The 20,357-nt window shown below is 38.3% G+C and overlaps 1 protein-coding gene across 1 annotated transcript in view; it reads right to left on the bottom strand.

Annotated features, from left to right (window-relative positions):
* Nucleotides 1-4,668: 4,668 nt before the first annotated feature.
* AHCTF1 (AT-hook containing transcription factor 1) overlaps nucleotides 4,669-20,357 on the bottom strand; it is a 46,919-nt gene continuing 31,230 nt past the window's right edge. The window contains exons 26-36 of the mRNA XM_027899166.1: nucleotides 18,439-18,546; nucleotides 17,746-17,941; nucleotides 16,653-16,850; nucleotides 14,972-15,401; nucleotides 13,433-13,535; nucleotides 12,427-12,533; nucleotides 11,049-11,209; nucleotides 8,193-9,999; nucleotides 7,200-7,333; nucleotides 6,656-6,762; nucleotides 4,669-6,053 (exon numbers count right to left, since the gene is read on the bottom strand). Of these exons, the coding sequence (XP_027754967.1) occupies nucleotides 5,864-6,053; nucleotides 6,656-6,762; nucleotides 7,200-7,333; nucleotides 8,193-9,999; nucleotides 11,049-11,209; nucleotides 12,427-12,533; nucleotides 13,433-13,535; nucleotides 14,972-15,401; nucleotides 16,653-16,850; nucleotides 17,746-17,941; nucleotides 18,439-18,546 (3,541 nt within the window). The 3' untranslated portion in view covers nucleotides 4,669-5,863. The remainder of the gene's footprint in view (nucleotides 6,054-6,655; nucleotides 6,763-7,199; nucleotides 7,334-8,192; nucleotides 10,000-11,048; nucleotides 11,210-12,426; nucleotides 12,534-13,432; nucleotides 13,536-14,971; nucleotides 15,402-16,652; nucleotides 16,851-17,745; nucleotides 17,942-18,438; nucleotides 18,547-20,357) is intronic.

Here is a 20,357-nt window from a genome sequence, read left to right as displayed (position 1 = left end):
TACAGGCAAGGGAGGGGGATTTTGGTGAGTTGCCACAGTGCTAGATGGGAGGTGTCAAAGGCACAGCCCTGGCTCTAGGAACCTCCATAGCCAGACATGTTGTTGCCGTGCACGTGCATGGTGCAGGCTCAGCCTCTCACTCCTGGCCAAACCTGCCAAGAGGAAAGCAGCAGCCACGTCCATGGGACTAGGACAGAAACACCTCCAAGGTATGGAGTGCACCCGGGCAGGCTCCTTGACCAGGAAGGAAGATGCCTTGGGTCAGCACATTTGTAACAGCCCGTCACTACTTGGGCAAGCACTGACATCAAATGTTAACCTTCACAATGGTAAATTCATTAACTTTAAAAAACCACCAAAACCCAACCTGTTCTGTACCAGCTTAAAGGCTGCGAATTAAAAGTAAAACTAAAGATTCAGGACATGATTTTTTTTTAATTCCCTCTGTCCAAGACCTGTCTTAAACAGGAGTAACTTAGATTCAAATAGGGCTATGCCTTTCCATGCTGATATGCAAAGTGAGATGAGAAGCAGTGAGTTTTCACTGTTGTGTTTATCCCAGGGATGCACAGTGGATGATGTCAAAGGAAAACAGCAACATGTTCACAAATTGTATCCTTAAATTATTTTGCGGGCACAGAGCTGGGGAGGCTGGTTAGGGAAAACAAAGTGCTCTTTCTTGAGGGAAGCAACACATGAGTAATTCACAAACAGCCATCGGTCACCAGGGTGGTATTATTGTAAATAGAAGGCACTACGGCACAGGAGTGAAGCTTTCTGCTTACAGCAGTGCTACAGTGCACCGGACTATATGCACAGAAGGATAAGCGATGGAGTGGGAGCACCCAGCAGCTACAAAAGCTGTACTAAGACTGAAAAAAAGACTTCTAGTGCATAGAGAGGTATGGCACAATAAAGCTGTACAGAAGAAAGCATCAACTTTCTTTACTGAGTTGCTAGAAAGACTTTCTCATTAATACCCTGTGCAAGAGTGAAGTTAGGAAGCATAAAGAATATTAAAGACCAGTGTTTGAACAGTTGTTTTAAAAGAGGTTACTATAACCTGACATTTTTGATTCTAATGCTAGGGATCAGTTAATTACACCCTTGACAAATTGTAAATCTATCTTTAATATATCAGCTTCTAATTCAACACTATTTTATAGGATCCACAATGGTTTTACTCTAAGTTGCTCCATGTACTCAGTTTTTAATTTTTCCCAATTTGAAGTTAACTGAGTCTTTTATAGCACAACCTGGAAAATTCTTGGAAATAAATGACGCTTTGTGCTACTCCCACGTGGTATTGCTTGGTCTTTTCCTGATGTCAGGTGACTTTGAAGAGTTCTTTACACAGAACAGGTACCAGGCCACTGCTTGCACCATAACCAATCATCAAATAGCTCTTCTCCAGGTTGGTCTGACTGTACACCAGCAGAGCAGCATTATAACCTGACCACGTGTTCTCCAGCACTCCATGCCCAAAACCACAAAATGCCCCACTCTAAAAAAAAAACAAAACCCAAGTGCACCCTCTTCATAGATGTGCAAGCACTGCTGTCCAGTTAAGTGTCTCCACTAAGAGTTTAAATTAGCAATCAAGATTTGCAAACATGCTTTAAAGTAGCCGTTGCAGGATGTCAGAAATGTAGATAACACCTAGGTAACACTTCAAACCAGTAAACAGGTAGACACCAGACATTTGCATCACACTTACATGAACGTTAATAAGGAGAGGTTAAAAAACCCGATCAGGCTACAACAGTGTATTAGCTAAAACTGACTTTAGTTGGTTCTTTGAGTAAAATCTTACCTGGCCTGTGTAACTGCTGGTTCCTGCTGAGATGAACATGCCATTCTTGTCCTTGAGGAAAGACACCCTAGTCAGAAGCCCCAACAGGTCGGATCAAAAGTAAAGGTTTCCCTGTGCCCCGGATTCCCGAGGTCGTGTGTGCTTGTTCATTTTACAGAAATCACACACCTACTTCCTGCATCCTGCTGTTATTAAAATCCCAATTATAATATCAAAATACAAGCCATCAGTCCTTCATTAATAATTCATGTCTTAGCCTGGATTTAAACCAAGTTCCGCAGAATGCACAGCACATCAATGACTGCTGTGGGATAAGCCTGCTCTAGAACCATCACAGACAAGGAGTAGCTGACCTGAATGAATGGACACATCATTCAGCAAGGAAAGCAAACCACTACACCACAACTTGCCATTTTTGCCTCTGCCTCACACATACTGGTCATCCACACAGCCCAGTGAATTGGAAAATGCGTTTTATTTTAGGACAGCTTTAATTCAAAAGGAACCACAGTACATTTATCTCCAAGCATATCAAAGAGACTCATTATCTTGACTAGTTTGGTGAAAAATGCATTCCTAGAATGGTAACCCAGAAGTTTTGCACAGAAGACAAAAGTACAAACAAAAGAAGAAATAAACCTACCCTATTACCTAAAATTCTGTTATTTTATTATTTTAAGATTGGCCTAGTCTAATCAGTTACAAGCACTGCTGAACTATTGAAGAGAACCTATGGAATGGTTTCTGCCTGTACCTTCTCTTTTCCCACCAGAAATCAACAATTATTAGCTATTTATGATTAGTTACATGGGAAGTAATCACATGGGAAGTGATGAAATTGCAGCAAATAAAAAAAGTATTGTGCAAACAACCCTGAGAATGGTCTTCCACGAGAGGAAGTTCTGATAATTAGTTATCTATGCCCTTATTTGCACACTGGGCATGTACAAATATTAAGGCAAATAAAGTCACTGTGAATCAATTAGCACTTTAAAAGCCAAGTGGCTATCAAAAGTAAAATAGATTCACTTTGTGTTATAACCTGGAATGAATACTTGCATCAACCTTAACTTCTAAACATTTGAAGAAAAAAGGTCTTAATAATATTTGTGGTAACTCTGAGGTAATGCAGGGAGCCATTTCCACTCAAATATTTCTTTTCTTTATAAAATACCTTCTAACAACAGCCCTTTCATTCTCCCTCCATAATATCTCCTACTGTGTGTTTCCTGGAAATAAAATCTGACATTACACCTAATTTTATTCTTTCTGAGAGGTGGGATTCTGCTATCCCGAGGCCGTCAACATTCCACTGGAATTTTCTCGTGTTACAGCCCCAAAGGAACAGATGCACAATCTGGCTTCAGCTTTTAGCCATCTGACATTGGATCAAAGGAGATGCATCAAAACACTCGTGAGGAATTCTAGCACCGTTCAAGCAATTACTTGCCCATGGAAAACAATGTTCTATTTAGAGATGAGCTGTATCGAGTAGCTCCCGTGAAATTCTCAATGTTTGCAAGAAAACTGCCACTCTGTGCCCCTGCAGCCCTCTGCATGCATCCACCACAGTGCATCACCTCTTCCTTTCACAGGCCCCTCACACCCTTCCCTGGCACTACAAATATCATCTTCCTCTCAGGTACACATGCAAACATCTGCAAATCATCCTTCCCACTCATCCTACACATACTCGTAGCAAGCCTACACAAAAAGCACCCACATAAAATGTTCTCTCGACTTCATAAGAAACCGATCCTTGAGTTCCCATCTTAACACTGTTAGCTAGGTTTTCCCTTTCTCAGGCTCATAACAGATATTCAGTGTCTGGTTTTGCTTCCATTTCCTCCTTTGTCCTTCATATTCCTGAACTCTCTCTCCTTGTTACACATTATCCTCGCACTCCTTTTTAAACCGCTCCTTGGGGAAACTGGTGAGCACTGGAGAACAATGAATTGAATCCAAATTACAGAAACAAAACAAAAAACCAAAACAAATCCACAAACAAACAAAAATAACACACAAAAAAAGGAAAAGGGAAAAAAAGGAAACATTTTTAACATATAATTAACATTCCTTCAAAGTAAAAAATTAGTAGAAAATTACAAACTTTTAGGAAGTTATTACATCTAATGCCAATTGTCTTTATTGCTATTGCTTGCTTTCTTGCTAAATACAGCCAAATGAGAATTCAGCTGATGCAAATAAAGAAGCTAAACATTAATTAGCTAATATTATGTTTTCATTTGTTCTAATTGATTTTCATACAAAAAAATATACATATATGTAAGTGTACATGACAGCAACATGTTAAAACCCTATTAAGAAATCTTCACTAGGATTTTATCAGAAAATTCCATTTGAGAGGAACTGGAGTACTTTATACTCTTGTGTACTACACAAAACAATCTGATTTGCCATCTATACTCTCTTCCAGTTTTGAAAGTTTGACCTCATTTTCTGAGCTATTCACTGCATTTCTGTACAATGTAGAATAAAAAAAATATTGCTAGAACTTCCCTCCCTTCTCCTCTGACCGCATTTATACTGTCATTCAAGTACAGGAAACTCAGAGAAAATAATTACTAACCTGACTAAAAGGTCTCATCCAAACTGCCACTTTCACACTTGAAACATCTGACATATTTTAAAAGTTTTCATTCAGTCATGAATACTCCCCCAAGGAGAAAAATACCCGAGTGTATGCAACTGCTTCTCTAGAATGACCTGTTCTGATAGAAAAATCATGGCCTCAGAACAATCCTCTTTTACAAGCCTAGTCTATTATTAATACATTCACTCACTATGTACAAGCTATTAGTTAATAAATAAATTATGTCTTAGAGTAACTGTAGTAGTTTTTACTAATTGAAAAGTTTAATATCAGGTTCCACCATTCTGTAGTCTTCAAAGTTGCATCCATATATAAATTAACATACAGAAAAATAATCCATTGTCTAAAAGACTGCACATCAAAATAGTAATTCCATGTCTGCTTTTAAAAGAATAGGTTTGTGACTTTATTTATACAAATTGAAGCTTTATAGGGACATTTACTCCTTAACCAAAGACTGTTAATGAAATAATTATTCAAAAATATGGTTTGTAACTAAGATTTCTGTACATTTTTGTACCTTTTTCAGACTATTATATTAGCTTTACCACTGGGTTTTCAGTGCTGTGATATGCAGGTTTAAAATACTGCAAAATGTTTACAGACAGTAAGTATTTCAATTATAGTAGCATTCATATTAACATTATGAAAATAATTTTGGCTCAAATTTCAAAGCATGTGGATAGTATCCCATCAAATTTGATATGCTATTGTAAGCATCACGCCATCTATACAGTTAATTTTTTGCTGACAACAAACTGTAAGAAATAGCAAAACATCTGAGGTGTGATCTAGTTTTATGAACTAAAGAGCAGCTTTCCCAAAGTTTAAGACAAATACAAAAAAATATTGCACAGCTTAAAACACAATTGTTTACATTCTGACTTCAGTACAGTACAACTTAACCGTGAACATAAGGAATTAGCAGTTTGTATTGCGAGTCCAATTATTTGTACCAGAAGGTCAAACATAATTTCTAAAATTTAAAACAGTATGTTTAAAATGTTTACTTGTTATAGGAATTCTAAACCAACCTCTGAAAAGCTTGTGGAATTACTTTTAAGGGTCTGTAACTCCCACAAACCAACATTAAAAGTTCTGAGCAATACAGGTCATTCAACCCAATATTCCCTTAAAAAGCTATCAGACAGTAAGCACATAGTGAAGTATACATTTTTATTTAACATTCCTAAAATAAGCTGTATTTACATATTATATAAATGTATGAAGTCTTAATATAAAATAGAAAACTGCATTGACTGAGGAAATCACACTCCATATGGAGTTACTTACTGAAGACCATTTTTTATGAAATTTTACAATAATTTATATAAATTATCTCTTCCAAATTAGATGATTTTTCTTCTTTTTACTAATTCACACAATTTTGATGACTTTACAAACAGTGGTGTACATTATAAACTTAAAAAAAAAAGTTACAGCATCTTCCGGCGCAAAACTGGCTTTGGAAAATTAGACAGTCTTTTTTTGTTCGTTCTTAGAGTTTTCCCTGCTGCATCTGTGGTTTCTTTCTGCTTGCTTTTTGTTCCATCTGCTGGAGTTGCAAAAGGAGAGATGAATTTTACTTCCACGGGTGGAGGTGACCAAGAACATTCTTTTGTGGTTCTGAAAAGAAAGGTAATTATCAAAACAATTTTTTATTTCCAACAGTATTTAGTAGAGGGGAAAAAACACCATGGAATTACAAAATCAATGCTGAAGAAATATTAACTGACTTCTTTGTAGACAGAATTAAAAAGTACCTAAGTAAGTTTCATTTTGCTTTAATTCCTTACCAGACTGTCCCAAGCATTCTTGGTCACTATTTGTAAGAGCTTTTAGAGCTCCCTGTCCCAGCTTTTAAGAGGTAAACTGTCCTTAAACAGCTTTCCAGAGGAACCAGGAAACATGTCCAGAAGCAAAAAGTTCCACAAAGAGTGTGGTTTCAAAAGGTGAATTAAGACAATTAACTGAGAGTGAATTAAGAGCATGACATAATTGCAATGATTAGTATCCACCTGCCTTTTTCTATCCCCTCCCTCTTCTGTTTCCATTAGAAAAACTAACCCTTAAATGGGGAAAAAGGTGCCTATTACACCAGCAAGCTGGACAGGCTCATAAAGTCAGAGGAGAATTGTGCAGACAAGTGAGGAAGAAGAAGGTGCTTAACAGCTGAATCACCGTAACAATAAAGAAATGCAAATTACTATTTAAAAATAATTTCATACTTGCTTGCTTTCTTCGTTTTTGATTTTGTAGTTCTAGCTCTCTTCAATTTTTGCTTTCCTTCAGACTCTACGGATTTGGTATCCTCTTCCTCTTTAGTTGGAAGCTCCTATGTTAAGGCAAACAAAAAATGTTACTCAGGAAAAAGTTCTTACACTTCAACAGAACAAAAATTAATGTTTCTTTCATATTATAACGTAATTACAAAAGCATTAGTTACCCTCTGCAAAAACAAAACTTCCGCCTCAAATTATTCTCCCATCCTAAAAGTTCAAATTCTCAAATTAACAGATAACATACCAAGTAAGTTTAAGGAAAGCCACTGTGCCTTCAAAAGTTTTTATCAATTCCTGACTTATATACATTCAAAACTGATTTTTTTACCCAGTTTTCATGAAGAAAAGAAAAATACATTTAGCTGATTCGGTTAAAGTTCTCTTTTTAGATATGTTTTCAAGGAATAAGGCAAAACATTGGAAAGTATGATTTCAAAAAGTGGCACAGAGCAAAAATCAAAACCATGGGACAACTAGTGCCTTTACTTACTGGTTCTTTCACAATTCGGGAAATGCTGGATACATCTTTTCTCCTTGACCTCAGAAGAGGGGGTGAAAAGACGAACTGAGAAGACAAATCTGGGTCTAAATCCTGAAACTGCACAGGACGGTCTGCTTTTCCAGCTAAAATGACAATGCATCATTAGCATGCACGTACATTATACATGAAGGACAGTAATGTTAAATTACAGCTGATAAACAAGAGTACAATAGCTTCCTGAAATAACAGGTCCAATCAGTTTTATAAACTCCCCATGAAAAGGTATTTTTCCGCCAGTAACTGCCCCTCGGGATCCATTCTTTTACAGCAAATTGTGGGAAAAAACAAAACAAAAACAAAAACCCCAAACAAACCAAACCAAACCAAAAAATCCAAACCAAACCAAAACAAAAAACCCAAACCAAAACAAAAAACCCAAAACCTAGGCTAGCGTAATGATTTTACCTGCAGTTATATAAGCAAAGATACTATGCTCAAGAGGCATCAACAGCCCTTACACATCTCAAAAAAATTTTATCATTTACTCCAATTAAAATACTCCCATGCACATTAATTTCGCTGACAAAGTATATGCCCATGAAAAATAATCACATAATTTAACAGCTGTACAGTTTGTTGCAAGATGCAACTCATTTGAGCTTCAAAACTGAACAGAACTTGGAAGCGTGCCTCCTTTATTTTCCTGCTGGGGGGAAGGGATGGCATGGCAATCAGAGATAACCCCTGGTTTTCAGAACTGATAGAAACAAAAACTCAGCTTAAATTTCATTTCACTGCTTAGATCAGCCTCATAACCTCTTAGTTCCACTAGAATGAACCAAGTAGTCATGTAGAGTCCAGACAACTGGACCGCCTCTTGCCAAATTTTTTTTTTGCATGCTTACATTCTTCACAATACTTAAAGCCATGCTCACATTTTGTATTCTGTGGATTAAAGAAGAGGAATATGCCCTATGTTGCGCACAAACATAGTGCACCTACCTTCAAGTTTCTTTGTCAGCTTTGTGAGAGGAGGAGAGAAACGAAAAGATTCATTTTCCTCAAAAGTCAGTTTCTGATGCACGGCAGTTTTGCGGGATCTGGTTCTTGTAACACGATCTGTTGGAGCTCTTGATGTTTGATCGTGTCCTGACGGGTCTATGTCTTCAAGCAGCATAGGAGTGCCATCAGGTCCCTGCGGGAGGGCCTCCTCCGACATTGATCGCCTCTTTCTGCCCCGGCGCCCTGTCCTTACTGTAGTCCTGGGTGTGGCCGGCTCCTCGCTTGGCTGTGCAGGCGTTTGCTCAGGAGTATCCGTTTTTTCTGGTTTCTCACGTGGCACTCTTCTAGTTCTTCTCCTAGGAGTATCAAGGACTTCTACCTTCCCATCTGAATTTATGTCTTCCTGAGTAGAGGTAGACTCTGTGTCTGCCGTAAGATTTTTTGCCCCCTTCCTAGCACTTCTTCTAGGAGTGACAGGAAGTTTAAATTCTGTTTGAGGAAGCGATGATTTAGATAGATCAAGATCAGAATTTTCTGAAACTTCTGATGAACTAATCTTTCTTCTTCTGCCTCTTTTAGTTGGCACAGGTAAAAGGAGTTGGTCACTAGGCTGCATCTCTTGATCCTTGACAATATTTTCAGTAAGCTGTAAATTAAAGCTTTTCGGTTTTCTTGCACTTCTACTGGGACTGACTGCTGGTTTCATCTTAAGATCAGTGTCAGTCTGGCCAGTTTTTGGACCTCCAGCTGAACTTCTTCCTCCTCTAATCCTTTTGGAAGTAGAAGAGGTAATAATGCTACCTTCAGCAAGAGACATTTCCTCATTAGCCTCTTCTGAGGATTCAGATGCAGCTTCCTTTGCTCTCCTTAATCTTCTTCTTGGAGTAACAGCTACAGACTGTGTAGTGTCAGATGAGGTTTGTTCATCAGAGTGGCTGCTTTCTGTTTTTTCTAAATGCGTCAGTTTAGGTTTCCTACCTCTCCTAGGAGTAACAGGCGTCGCAGGTATTTGCTCCTCTTGAAGATTTTCCTCTGTTTGAAGACTGGAAGTCTCAGATGCTTCTTTTGCTCGCCTGGTACTTCTCCGAGGAGACAGTCCAAACGGAACTGGTGTGCCTGTCTTCAATAGTTGCTGAGGGTCTGCTGGCAGAATACTTAGATTTCTACTCAGTTGTCCCCTTGTGCGTGTTCTTGGAGCAATGGCATACTCTACTTGATGTCTGCTGGTGTCCTCTTCCACTCTTTCTGGCACAGGTGTTAAGAAAGCTTTTGCCTTCTGGAATCTAGTTACCTTTTTACCTATAGTGTCATGAATAGATTGTTCTACAACTTCAGATGTAAATTCTTTACTTCTTGTGTCTTTGATTACATCCAGTAAGTTCTCAGCAATAGCAACCTTAATGGGTTCAGGCACATATGGGAATGACTCTGCAGTATTTTGAGATTCCTGATCACCAGTTACAGTGGACACCGAGTTTGTAACATGTTCCTGGTTTTCAGTATTTCCTACATTGGTCACAGGTTTTTCCTCCATTGTCGGACCTCCTGGTTTACAAGCATCTACTAATGTAGGGTCTCCCATCTCTGCTTCACCTTCTTCTCCTTCCAAAACTAAGCTAAAACTACTCTGAGATAGAAAAAGGTCTCCCTCTCCCTCAGCTGCATCACATTCACCATCTTTATTATCAGGCAAATCACAGGCAAACTGTTGCTCTATGTTTTCATAGCTATAATGAAGACTGCCCGATGGATCTAATTCACTATATGGTGGTGTTTCAGGTGGTGGTTCTGAGGTATCTTCAATAACCTGAAATTAAAAAATGTCCATTAATACTTTATTCCTTACCAAACAGACTAACTTCACACTGAGCTAGATGAACTGCTAGTTGACGACAGTGAAAAGCTGCTTTTCCTTTCAGATCACCACCAAATGTAAAGTTAACAACATACAATGTACTCTCTACTAGAACTGAAAGTTTATACATTGAAGGGGCAGAGATCAGAGCAGTCAGTGTATGCAATTCCCAGGCTCCCTGTCTGGTATTTCCGTTCAGGACTAACAATGTGCCACCGCCCACGGACAGGGGGCAGTTTCACAACACAAGGTGTGTGCACAACTGGCACTGATCGTCACGTTGCAGTGCCTTCTGCACTACTCCACACCCACAGAGACTGACCCACTCTGTGACAGGGTAAAATACAATTGTGTCCCCAGAGTTTTGGTCATGACAGTTGTAATTGCAACACCTAGTCAGACTGGCCAGGTATCACATCCAGAAAGTCAACACTGCACTTGAAGGAGTCACTTGGATTGCACGAGATAACATAGTCTAAATACCTCCATCTCATGAAGAAATATCTTGACACCGAAATGAGTTCATTACCGGGAATTCAGTTTGTGTTAAGAAAGAACAAATAGTAAAGGACCTAAATAATTCTGAAAGTGAGTTTGGTTCCCACATAATTTTGTCATTTGGTAAATGGCTTCCCAGTATCAAGAAGCTTTCTTACTGATTTTAACATTAAAACTATTTCTTTTTAAGTCGAATAAAAAATGCTTGAATTTCAGTAAACCAAATGAATGAAGGGTTATTTTGAAAAACAGTTCAGGCATTTATTTTTTACTAATATAGCTTTTAAAGGCCTACATCTTGACAAGTTCTATTCTGTGTTAAAGGAACAGAAAACAGATAAGTGAAAAAAAGTACCTGCCCTTACATAATGTTTTAACTGGTGTCAAACAGCTAAAGAAACTGAGATATTTTTGTATGCCTTCTAATTGCCAGTAAAACAGATCTGTCCTCAATTTCAAAACTCTTTTCTATTTTGTAGAAAATGGGAAATTAGTTAACTTACATGAATTTCCTCAGTTTTAGGAAGACTAGTAGAAACGGGGACTTTTTCTACTTCAGCTGCTTCGGGGTTACAGTCTTCAGGTAGATCCACACACTTCCCCTCAAGGCGATTTTCTGATTGGGTACTGACCACATCCTCACTGTCAAGGATACTTATCACAGCTGGAAGAGATTTACGCCATTTTAACTTAACTGTTATATAAATAACACAAGTTTAATCAACAGGAAGTAACAGAGGGATCAGGAACCAACAATACAATTCTCTGTCCTGCCACATATACTGGGCTTTCTCCAAAAACTAGAAGCCAAAACTATCGTGCTGATTTGGGCTGGGATAAAGTTAGTTTTCTTCATAGTAGCTGGTATTGATTGCTGTGTTCTGGATTTGAGCTTAAGACTGTTGATGACACAGAGATGTTCTTAGTTACTGCTGAGCAGCGCTTAAACAGGGCCAAAGCCTTTCCTACTTCTCACCCCACCCCACTGGTGAGTGGGCTGGGGGTGCAAAACAAGTTTGGGGTGGGGGCAGATACAGTCAGGACAGCTGACCCCAACTGACCTAAGGGATAGCCCATACATATGGCATTATGCTCAGCACAAAAGGCAGGGGAAAGGAGGAAGCAGGTGGTATTTGCAGTTACAGCACTTGTCTTCCCATTACACACAATGGAGCCCTGCTTTCCTGTAGATGGCTGAACACCTGACTGAAGACAGGAACTGGTGAATTAATTCCTTGTTTTGCCTTGTTTGCATGCAAGACTTTTGCTTTCCCTATTAAACTGTCTTTATTTCAACCCACAAGTTTTCTCACCTTTAGCTTTTCAATTCTCTCCCCCATTCCACTCCAGGGTAAATGAGTGAGCAGCTGTTTGGGACTTAGTTGTCAACTGTGTTTAAACCACAACAACTATATACCTGGCAAAGGATGCAGCCCCACAGTAAGGAAGAGGAAGGAGAAAATCAGCTGTCAAGTCCATAGGGAAAAAAACAGAGGAAAAGGTGGCTGGAAAGACACACTGGTGGACAGTTTCTTCAGTCTTAGTACTGAGGATGCATCAATTTTTAAAATCATAACTCAGTAGATCCCATAGCACACAAATTAGTAGTGGTACACAACATTAAAATAAATACTGATCTCTCCTTATAATACTTCAAGTTCTGCCAGCATCTTGATCAAGAACAGGAAGATTCACTATGCATCTTCTACAAGGGCTTTCTTTAGGGAGGGTATAGTCCCTGTAGTTTAATGAAAATTGACAGTAATATGCTACTGTACTACTTCAATCTGAGACAACTGCAGTGGTATCACAAACTACACATTTCACTTCAGGAGTTCTGCTACCTTAACGCACAGAGCACCTCCAACATAGTGTACCTACATTCACTGTCTGCCTCCGGGAACTCAGAGAGCTGTGGATTTGCTGCAACTGGTATGGCTTTTTCTTCTGATGAAGAGGTCATTTCAGACTCCTGGTGGTTTGTTTCACTTCATGAACAGAAAGAAAGGAATTCATCAGAAATCTTGAAAACAAACCTTGAAAAGCTTTACAAGTTACTTTCTCACTGTAAAATCTTCAGGTTTCAAACCAGAAAAAACACGAGAAAAATCAGAAATTCCTTTACCAACATATTTTCATTCAATTTGTGACTCATTTTACGGAATGAATCAAATACTTCCCATTCTTGCTAGCTATCTAACACTAGATAATAACACAATAGAGTAGTGTTAAACAATAATATTTCTCTTCTGTAGAAAGAGGGCAACTACTACAGCAGAGGTTCAGAACAAACTGAAGTCTGTACCAGTGTAAGTTACCATTTGAAATTAAAGGCTATTACATTGCTAACATTCTGTCTTTATCATTAAGCAGCAGCAGCTTTTAAAGTATATGGTGAGAAAACTGCTTCCCTTTCCATAAAGAAACAAATGCTCATTGAGCACACGTAGAAAAAAGAAATTAAGTGTATAAAATACTGCCCAAAAGCACTCAAACTCCAAAATAAACACACTGAAGCTGCAGGCATCTCAGGATTAATTTTTAACTACACAATTTTCAGACAAAAACAGGGCTTATGTTGACAGTATCTGCTTAGTAAGCCTCAAACTGTAATAAGGTTTATATAGTCTGTTGACTTAAGTCTTTATCATCATACTTTGGGGTCTGCAATGATTTGAGAAACAAGGCTCAAACTGACAGCTAGTCAGTGTGCATTAAATTCATGCCAGATTACTTCTGCTACCAGACAGAATGGAATAGACAGGCCCCTATAAGTAAGAATACAGAAAAGAACCAATCCCAGGCCAAAACCACAGTTTTCAAATGCAGAAAAGCCAGCAGTTATATTTTGTGTGAACCTAAAGATGTGTCTATTTCATAAGCTCACCCTTCATTTGCAGCCCCAGAAGTAGTGGCCTCAGCAGCTTTTAACACCAATTTATCATCCTCGAGAAGGGCAAGACATTCAGCATTTGATTCTTTCACAAATCCTAAAAAAAATGAAGAGATGGATTACTTCCTTGTAGCACAACATAATTTTTTTCTTTTAAAATGCTCATATGATTTTAAAGTGATTCTTTATGCATTCCATCTAGGATAGTGATTTAACAAAATAATTCAGGTCTGAATTCTTCTTTCCACTAAAACAAAAAACTTGATGTATAAATTTCAGTCAAGAAAACAAAATGACCACTAATAATTCTGTTTACAAACTAAACTTGCTATGTTACTAATACATCACTTCTTTCCTTTCTTACTCCATTTCTCCTCTTTACAAGAATGCAAAGATAAAGTTTCTTTATAAGATTATTGTTTAGTGATTAGTACCATACTAATTTTAATGAAAAGCATCTTTGATTTCTTGCCCAAATCCAAGACAGCTAAAATAGGACAGCCAAATGTTTTGACCTATCTTATTAAAAACATGGCAGATCTGGTGAATCCTTTTTACCAATGTACACAGACAGAGTCTGCATTTGAGCATTCCTGTTACTGAGAAAGGAGCTGAGAAACTTCAACAGCAACAATCACTCCTCGGGATCTTCCAGAACAATCTCAGACTTAGGACTGAATCAGCATGCATATGGTGCACTGATACTGGAGTACCCACTCACTGTTATGAGCTGTTTCAAGACCTCATACACAGAACTCCTGAAACTTGCCTACATGTCCCAGAAGAACTTTTTTATAAAGGGTTCAGCAGACTCAGCTGTTTATCAAATACTGACTGTAACTGTTTGCACATCTTCTCCCTGCTCCTGAACTACTTCCATTCCCAGCTCTTCATCACTGCTCACCAGCTAGTGAGCTACATCTCTTCTAATTTGCCAGCTGACCTGCTAATATGAGCACATCCTCTGCAGCTGGACTGGCTTCAATGAGTTGAATTGAGCTGAATTATCAAAGATCAACTGAAATAGGTTTGGAAAAGGCTGTATAAGCTCTTGAGCCAGCAAAATGATCAACCATAGCTGTAATGAGCAGCAGATACACAAGCAGACTCACTTCCAGAAGAAAACTATTTAACTGAGCACTAATGAGGTGGTTAAAATAAAAAAAAAAATAGTCAAAGCATGCCATACATTAAACTTGCTGTAAAAAAACCTGCTGACTAGGAGTACCCCTAAAACATAACCAGAAGCCCAAGTTTTCAACTTGTCTCCTTCTGAAAACTCCCACAAATCACTGCTGCCTTTCAGCTGCAACTACACACAAAAAATGCCAGTCAAACAAAGTATACGTTCATAATGTCCAGGATACATAAAAAATTACTTAAAACGTAATGGTAAGTTTTAAAACCTAGGACAAGGAAATGCCTAGGACACTTGTGAACATTGACCATTAACTGCTGCACTCATCAGCATCTTAATCTTCTAAAGACATTTGAAAAATTCAGAAATTTAGGTTATCATAGGTTGAAACACACCAGCCTCTTCTCTTGGTTCCGAAGGATCTGGTTGATCCACCTGGAAAGGTTTATCTTCAACCATTTCACTGTCTTCTTCCTTCTCCAATTCTTGAACATCAGCAGTTTCTTCAGTGGAAGAATTAGCTGGTTTAGCAGCTATAAAGATGACATCATCTTCAAAATCACCAGGTGATTTTGCATCATGATACTCCAAAGTAGTTTGGTCCGATCTGACAGAGAAGTTACTGTTTTCTTTGCTGACATCCATTTTTTCCAAATCACCTCCAGATATGTTTTCTGAAGACTCCTGCGATTCAGCATGATTGTCCCCAGCATTGCTCAGAGTAAACAGAGTTGTTTTACCTCTACTTTCAGACCAAGCATCCTCTACCATGTCATCATGATGCTCAGATGAAGCTCCAAATAGTGCTTTATCATCTTCTGTTACCTAAAAAAAAGTTCAGATCATGAACACGAGCATGCTTTCTGTCAAAGCAAAACAAAAAAAACCCCAAACATATACTGATATTTTTAAGTTAGACGTGTTCCCTTAAAAGGCAATACAAAATTAATTCTCACCCTAGCACTATCTTAAATTTAACACTGAGCGTAAAAATTAATCACACTTTTGACTGCTTACTGAGTTTCCACAACAATAAACAATTAAGATAAAGTCACTCTTATAAGTGCTTGCTTATAATGTCATCTCAAGGCTGTTCATTGGGTTCAGCAGTGTGTTTTGAACAGGACAGCTTTGCCTAATAAAATCATAACTCAAGACTCGTCTCTGTTATAATTTCCAACCCATATGAACTACTAAAATATGCTCGTGTTCACTATGCCTGTAGCACAGAACAAGAAAATTAATCTGGCTACAGTGCCACTATTAGTAAGAACTTCATAAGGCAGAGAGCACCTCCTGTTCCAATTGAGTGGCTCTTTAAAACAGACAACAAAAGGTATAAATAAAACCAGATTGAGACAATTTGGTAGGACATGTACAGAAAGCTCATCCATGTACATTCTAGAACATGCCCCCTTTTCTGCCCCGGATTTTGGTACATTATGTTGGCAACTGCATGATGGGCTGAATCATGGAATCCAGCTCCAGAAGAACTATAGGAGCAGAAGGGGCCACTGTCAGATGGACCAACTTCATTAGAAAACCACACAGATGCTATCCGGGGTGCAAGGCGAGAAGCAAACATGAGAACTTAAAGGGCTAGATAACAGACAACACTACAGCTCTCTTCACTGGGCTTTTTTTTTACCAGAATTTAGGTAAACCCAGCCTTGCAAAATGACAGGCAGGAAGTCAACACAGCTTATGACTTTTGTTAATTGCCAAGATGTTTAATTCACAAAATTTAACAAACCCAAACAAGTGGCTCAGTCTATATTCCTTACCTTCCTACCACACCTCCATTTGAAAAAGTACAGCTGGAAGCTGAATTAGCAGTTTGAACAAGCACAGATCCTAACAACCCCTGAGTAAACACCACCAAAGTCCCTGACATTTATTATGAATAATAATAATAAACCTGCAGGCACGTGAACAAGTCTAACATAAACCCTTTTTTTTGATCAAATTCTGCCATTCTGATTTGCAATCCAAATTCTCAGTATAAAGAGTACTGGCAAACTTTAAAGCAAATCACAGCATTTAACTGCAAAAGTCACTAACTGCAAGCCAGCTTACCCCAACAGTCCATTTTGCATTGGAATTCTCTTCCCTGAAAGTTATTCTCAGTTCCTTTGCTCGTAGTGGAGGAGTAACTGATCGTCCTGGAGATGCAGAAGGAGTTGCTAGGGGTGTAGTGCGAAGGCTGGACCTGAGAATAGACTGAGGAGTAAACCCAGGAAAACCAGAAGAAGATGCGGCCAAAACTTTAGCTCTCTAGGAAAAGAAATAAAAACACTTAATTTGAAAACAGTTAAATCTTCAAAACATCAAACTGCAGTTGTCAAAAGTATGAGCTTAAATTACAAACTGGGTCTATAGCAGCAGGGAGGAGAAAGTTTTGCCTCTGCACTGTTTTTCCAAAGGTACAAAAATTTTAAAGATAAAACTCCCTGCTTCTTATGTTTCTTTTGGTTTTTTTTAATGCCAACAAAAAAAAGATACTTTTAAGTTAATTTCTTGAAGAAACAATAATATGGCACCTTGTTGTCCGCAATGTTATCTTCTATCCCAGTAAATTTACAATTTCTACACTACTTTACCAAAAGGCACACAACATCAACTGTTATTCCACATGGCAGCGTTTCCAGTTGCTGTGTCCAACATGGCAACTCAGCAAAGCAACAGCCACAGCTTATTTCTTCACTAATTAATCAGCTGTCCATGACATGAAGTGACATTGCTGTAAAAGTACATACAAATCTTCGTGTAGAAGTGTTCAGGTCTTCTTAACTCAGCTCAGAAATATTTTACAGAATTGAAAGGGTTTAAAAGGAGAAGGAAGAAGCTGGTTCAACGGTATGGGTGACATTTCATAACAAGATTATAATTCAGAGATTAATTGTTCCATGGAATAAAAACAAGTGTATTTCTCAAAGCTATGGGACAAGGGGACCACTGTAATTAATGAGAATGAAACTTCCCTCTTCAAGACTGTTCTCAACTTACTGCTTCCAGAAAGACTGTGTATACAATAACCACATGCATACTGAAAATATCTTGCAATTTTAATCCAGTAGTGTTCCCATTAAATACTTTGATGGTTTAATTTTAAACAAAGTTCACAAGTTTTTCTTCTGGTTGGTTGCTAACAGTTTTTTAAAATACAAACCTTTACCACAAGAGGAGTCTCCAGTAAATTCAGTTCTGATGCTCTTGGAAAATTCTTTTGAGAGACAGAGTAATGTGTATTTGATTTCAGTGGGCTAGATGCCACAAAAGAAGTAGAAGCTCTGCATGGTGTCTGCCAGCTTTCATCCTGTGCCGCAGAACAGGAAGGAACAGGACGAACCACCAAATCCAGCAATCTGTTAAGACACACGACGTAAACTATGAACATAAATGAAAAAAATCATGCTGTGTTCATCTGAGATGGTACAGAACAAAAACATTTGACGAACAACAAAGGCAGTTGAAGCCTCGCTGCTGGGGTGGTGCATTAGGCCCACAAAGAAATGAGAGATATTTTGGGGTGTTTTTTAACTATTTCTTTACATTTGATACCTAATTTCCTAAATCCCTGCCTCTGACATAAGAGTAACCCAATTTTAAGTTGCACAAGTGGTCTAATTCTCTATTCAGGAGAAAACTCATCTACATTTCAATGCAGGGACCAATTCATATTTTCCACTTAACTGTGTCCCTACGTTGACCTTTTCTTTAAGAGATACAAAGCTAAATGCAATAGAACCTTTGGTAAACACAAAAAGTACACACACACACATCTACATATATATATATATATATATATATATATATATAAGAAACACCTTTTTGAAACATACAGTCTCTAAATCTTTTATACCTGGAACATTTTTGAGAAAACTTTGTAACAGGTGTCCCAAGAAATGCATCGGGCAACTCTGCACCAGGGAGAGGATGTGTAATGGCTGCTGGTTCTGTAGCTCTAGGACTAGAAGCAAAAGGAAAATGAACTGACTTTCATTCCTTCAAAGTCCAGACATACCAAAATTCCAGTTTAGTTGATCATATCAGTTGTAGGACAATCACCTGACAACTATGAGCCTCTTTTCTGCTCTTCATAATTCTGCTTATTTTTAAGTAAAAAAGGCAGAAAACTGGGCAGGACACGGTAAAAGATTACTACATGTTCATACAAGTCGATCAACATATGGACATCAACTGCTTGATGATAATAACAGTCTGAGTTTCAGCTATCCTAAATACTGTAAACACATTTACCATAATGTAAATACATATATTTGTATACATAAAGACTATTACAGCAGAAAAGCTACTATTTATGATTGATTCTTAAATATGTGGTATACGCGAAAACACAAAACAAAGCTTTATTCTCGTGCACCCTTCCACCAAAACACTAACATAATTCAAACAGAATTCTTGTTCTTTCTCACCCCCTCCCTCCCTGTCCGAACATGTAGCTCAAGACTGAACTTTGCAAAAAGGCTGCTTACCTATCATATTGTGAAATGTTTGGTTTTTGCTCATTTCCTAACCATACTTCTCCAATTTTGGACAATACTTTACTGATGAAAGTTGCTCGTGTATGCACATTTCCTGCATTAGCCTGCCGTGTCACTGTTGATAATGGCTTTGGCCTTGACACTGTAAAGCAAGAGAAAAAACATCAGCCTTGTGTAACCAAAGTGACGGCTGGTTGACCACAGTGTTGCCCCTCTCTAAAAATTACCTTCTCTTAAGACTGATGAAGGCAAATGGTAAGGCTTGGCTCTCTCTACAGCCAGCTTCCTTTGAACTCTAGGCAGGATCTTGCCATATTGGTCTAACAGAGAATTTCTGGCAACTGCTCTCTCTCTCAAGCGAGGATCACGATCATTCTGACAAACAAAACGCACAAAGCAAGAAGTTAACTATTTACAAGAAGTTCATTGCACGGAACTATCTCTGCTCTTCCTAATTAGGGCCTAAATTTGCTCTACAGATACAGTAAAATATGTCCACTGCACAGAATCGCAGCAAGTTTTCTATCCAATGGCACAGACCAATTTCATCTGATAGTTCTAGCAAAGTTCAAGGAAGACTAATTAAAAAAACCAACCAAACAAAAAAAAACAAAAAAACCCAACAAACCCCAAACCCCACCAACTAAAAGCCACCATTCATATTTCACCTGTGGAGCATTCAGACTGCTCTCAGCTACAAAAATGAGACATGACATACAACATACACTACAATACACAGAAACAAGTGACATAACTTCTGCAGTCTAAACAATACATAACAAAGGGATCTGAGGAACTGAAGGAACAGATGAGCTGATAAGAAAAGATACATATTTATTCCTCAGGTGCAAAGAAACTACTTTAAGTGGAGCCAACCACAGTCTGTAACATTTAATTTACACCTTCACAAAGCAGCTTTGCAGTAGTTTAGGTTCAGTTTAGTTTTTCAGTAGTTCAGCTTTTAGGTTTAGCTGTAACTTGATGTGTAGGAACATATTCATAGTCTTTCAAAGAATGATACAAGAAACAAAGCAGGCCTTTTATTGAGGACTATCAAAACTAGTTGGTTACACCAAGAGAAACTTGCACACTCAACAGGACTTCCACCCTTACCAGAAGATTAACCTTCATTGTCTGATTCAGCTGCAGTGCAGGGATATAGTTGGCACGCTGCAGATGGTGGACTAAAAGGAATTCATGATTCTGAACACCAGCGTTGGTCTGCAAAAACTTCTCCAGACACTCCTGTAAGAAACAGCACAGTACAAAAACCTAT

The sequence above is a fragment of the Empidonax traillii genome, unplaced genomic scaffold (assembly GCF_003031625.1).
Source record: "Empidonax traillii isolate 1590-97213 ecotype Southwest subspecies unplaced genomic scaffold, ASM303162v1 scaffold648:size464035, whole genome shotgun sequence".
Classification (NCBI taxonomy): domain Eukaryota; kingdom Metazoa; phylum Chordata; class Aves; order Passeriformes; family Tyrannidae; genus Empidonax; species Empidonax traillii.
This window is presented reverse-complemented; position numbering and strand designations above follow the sequence as displayed.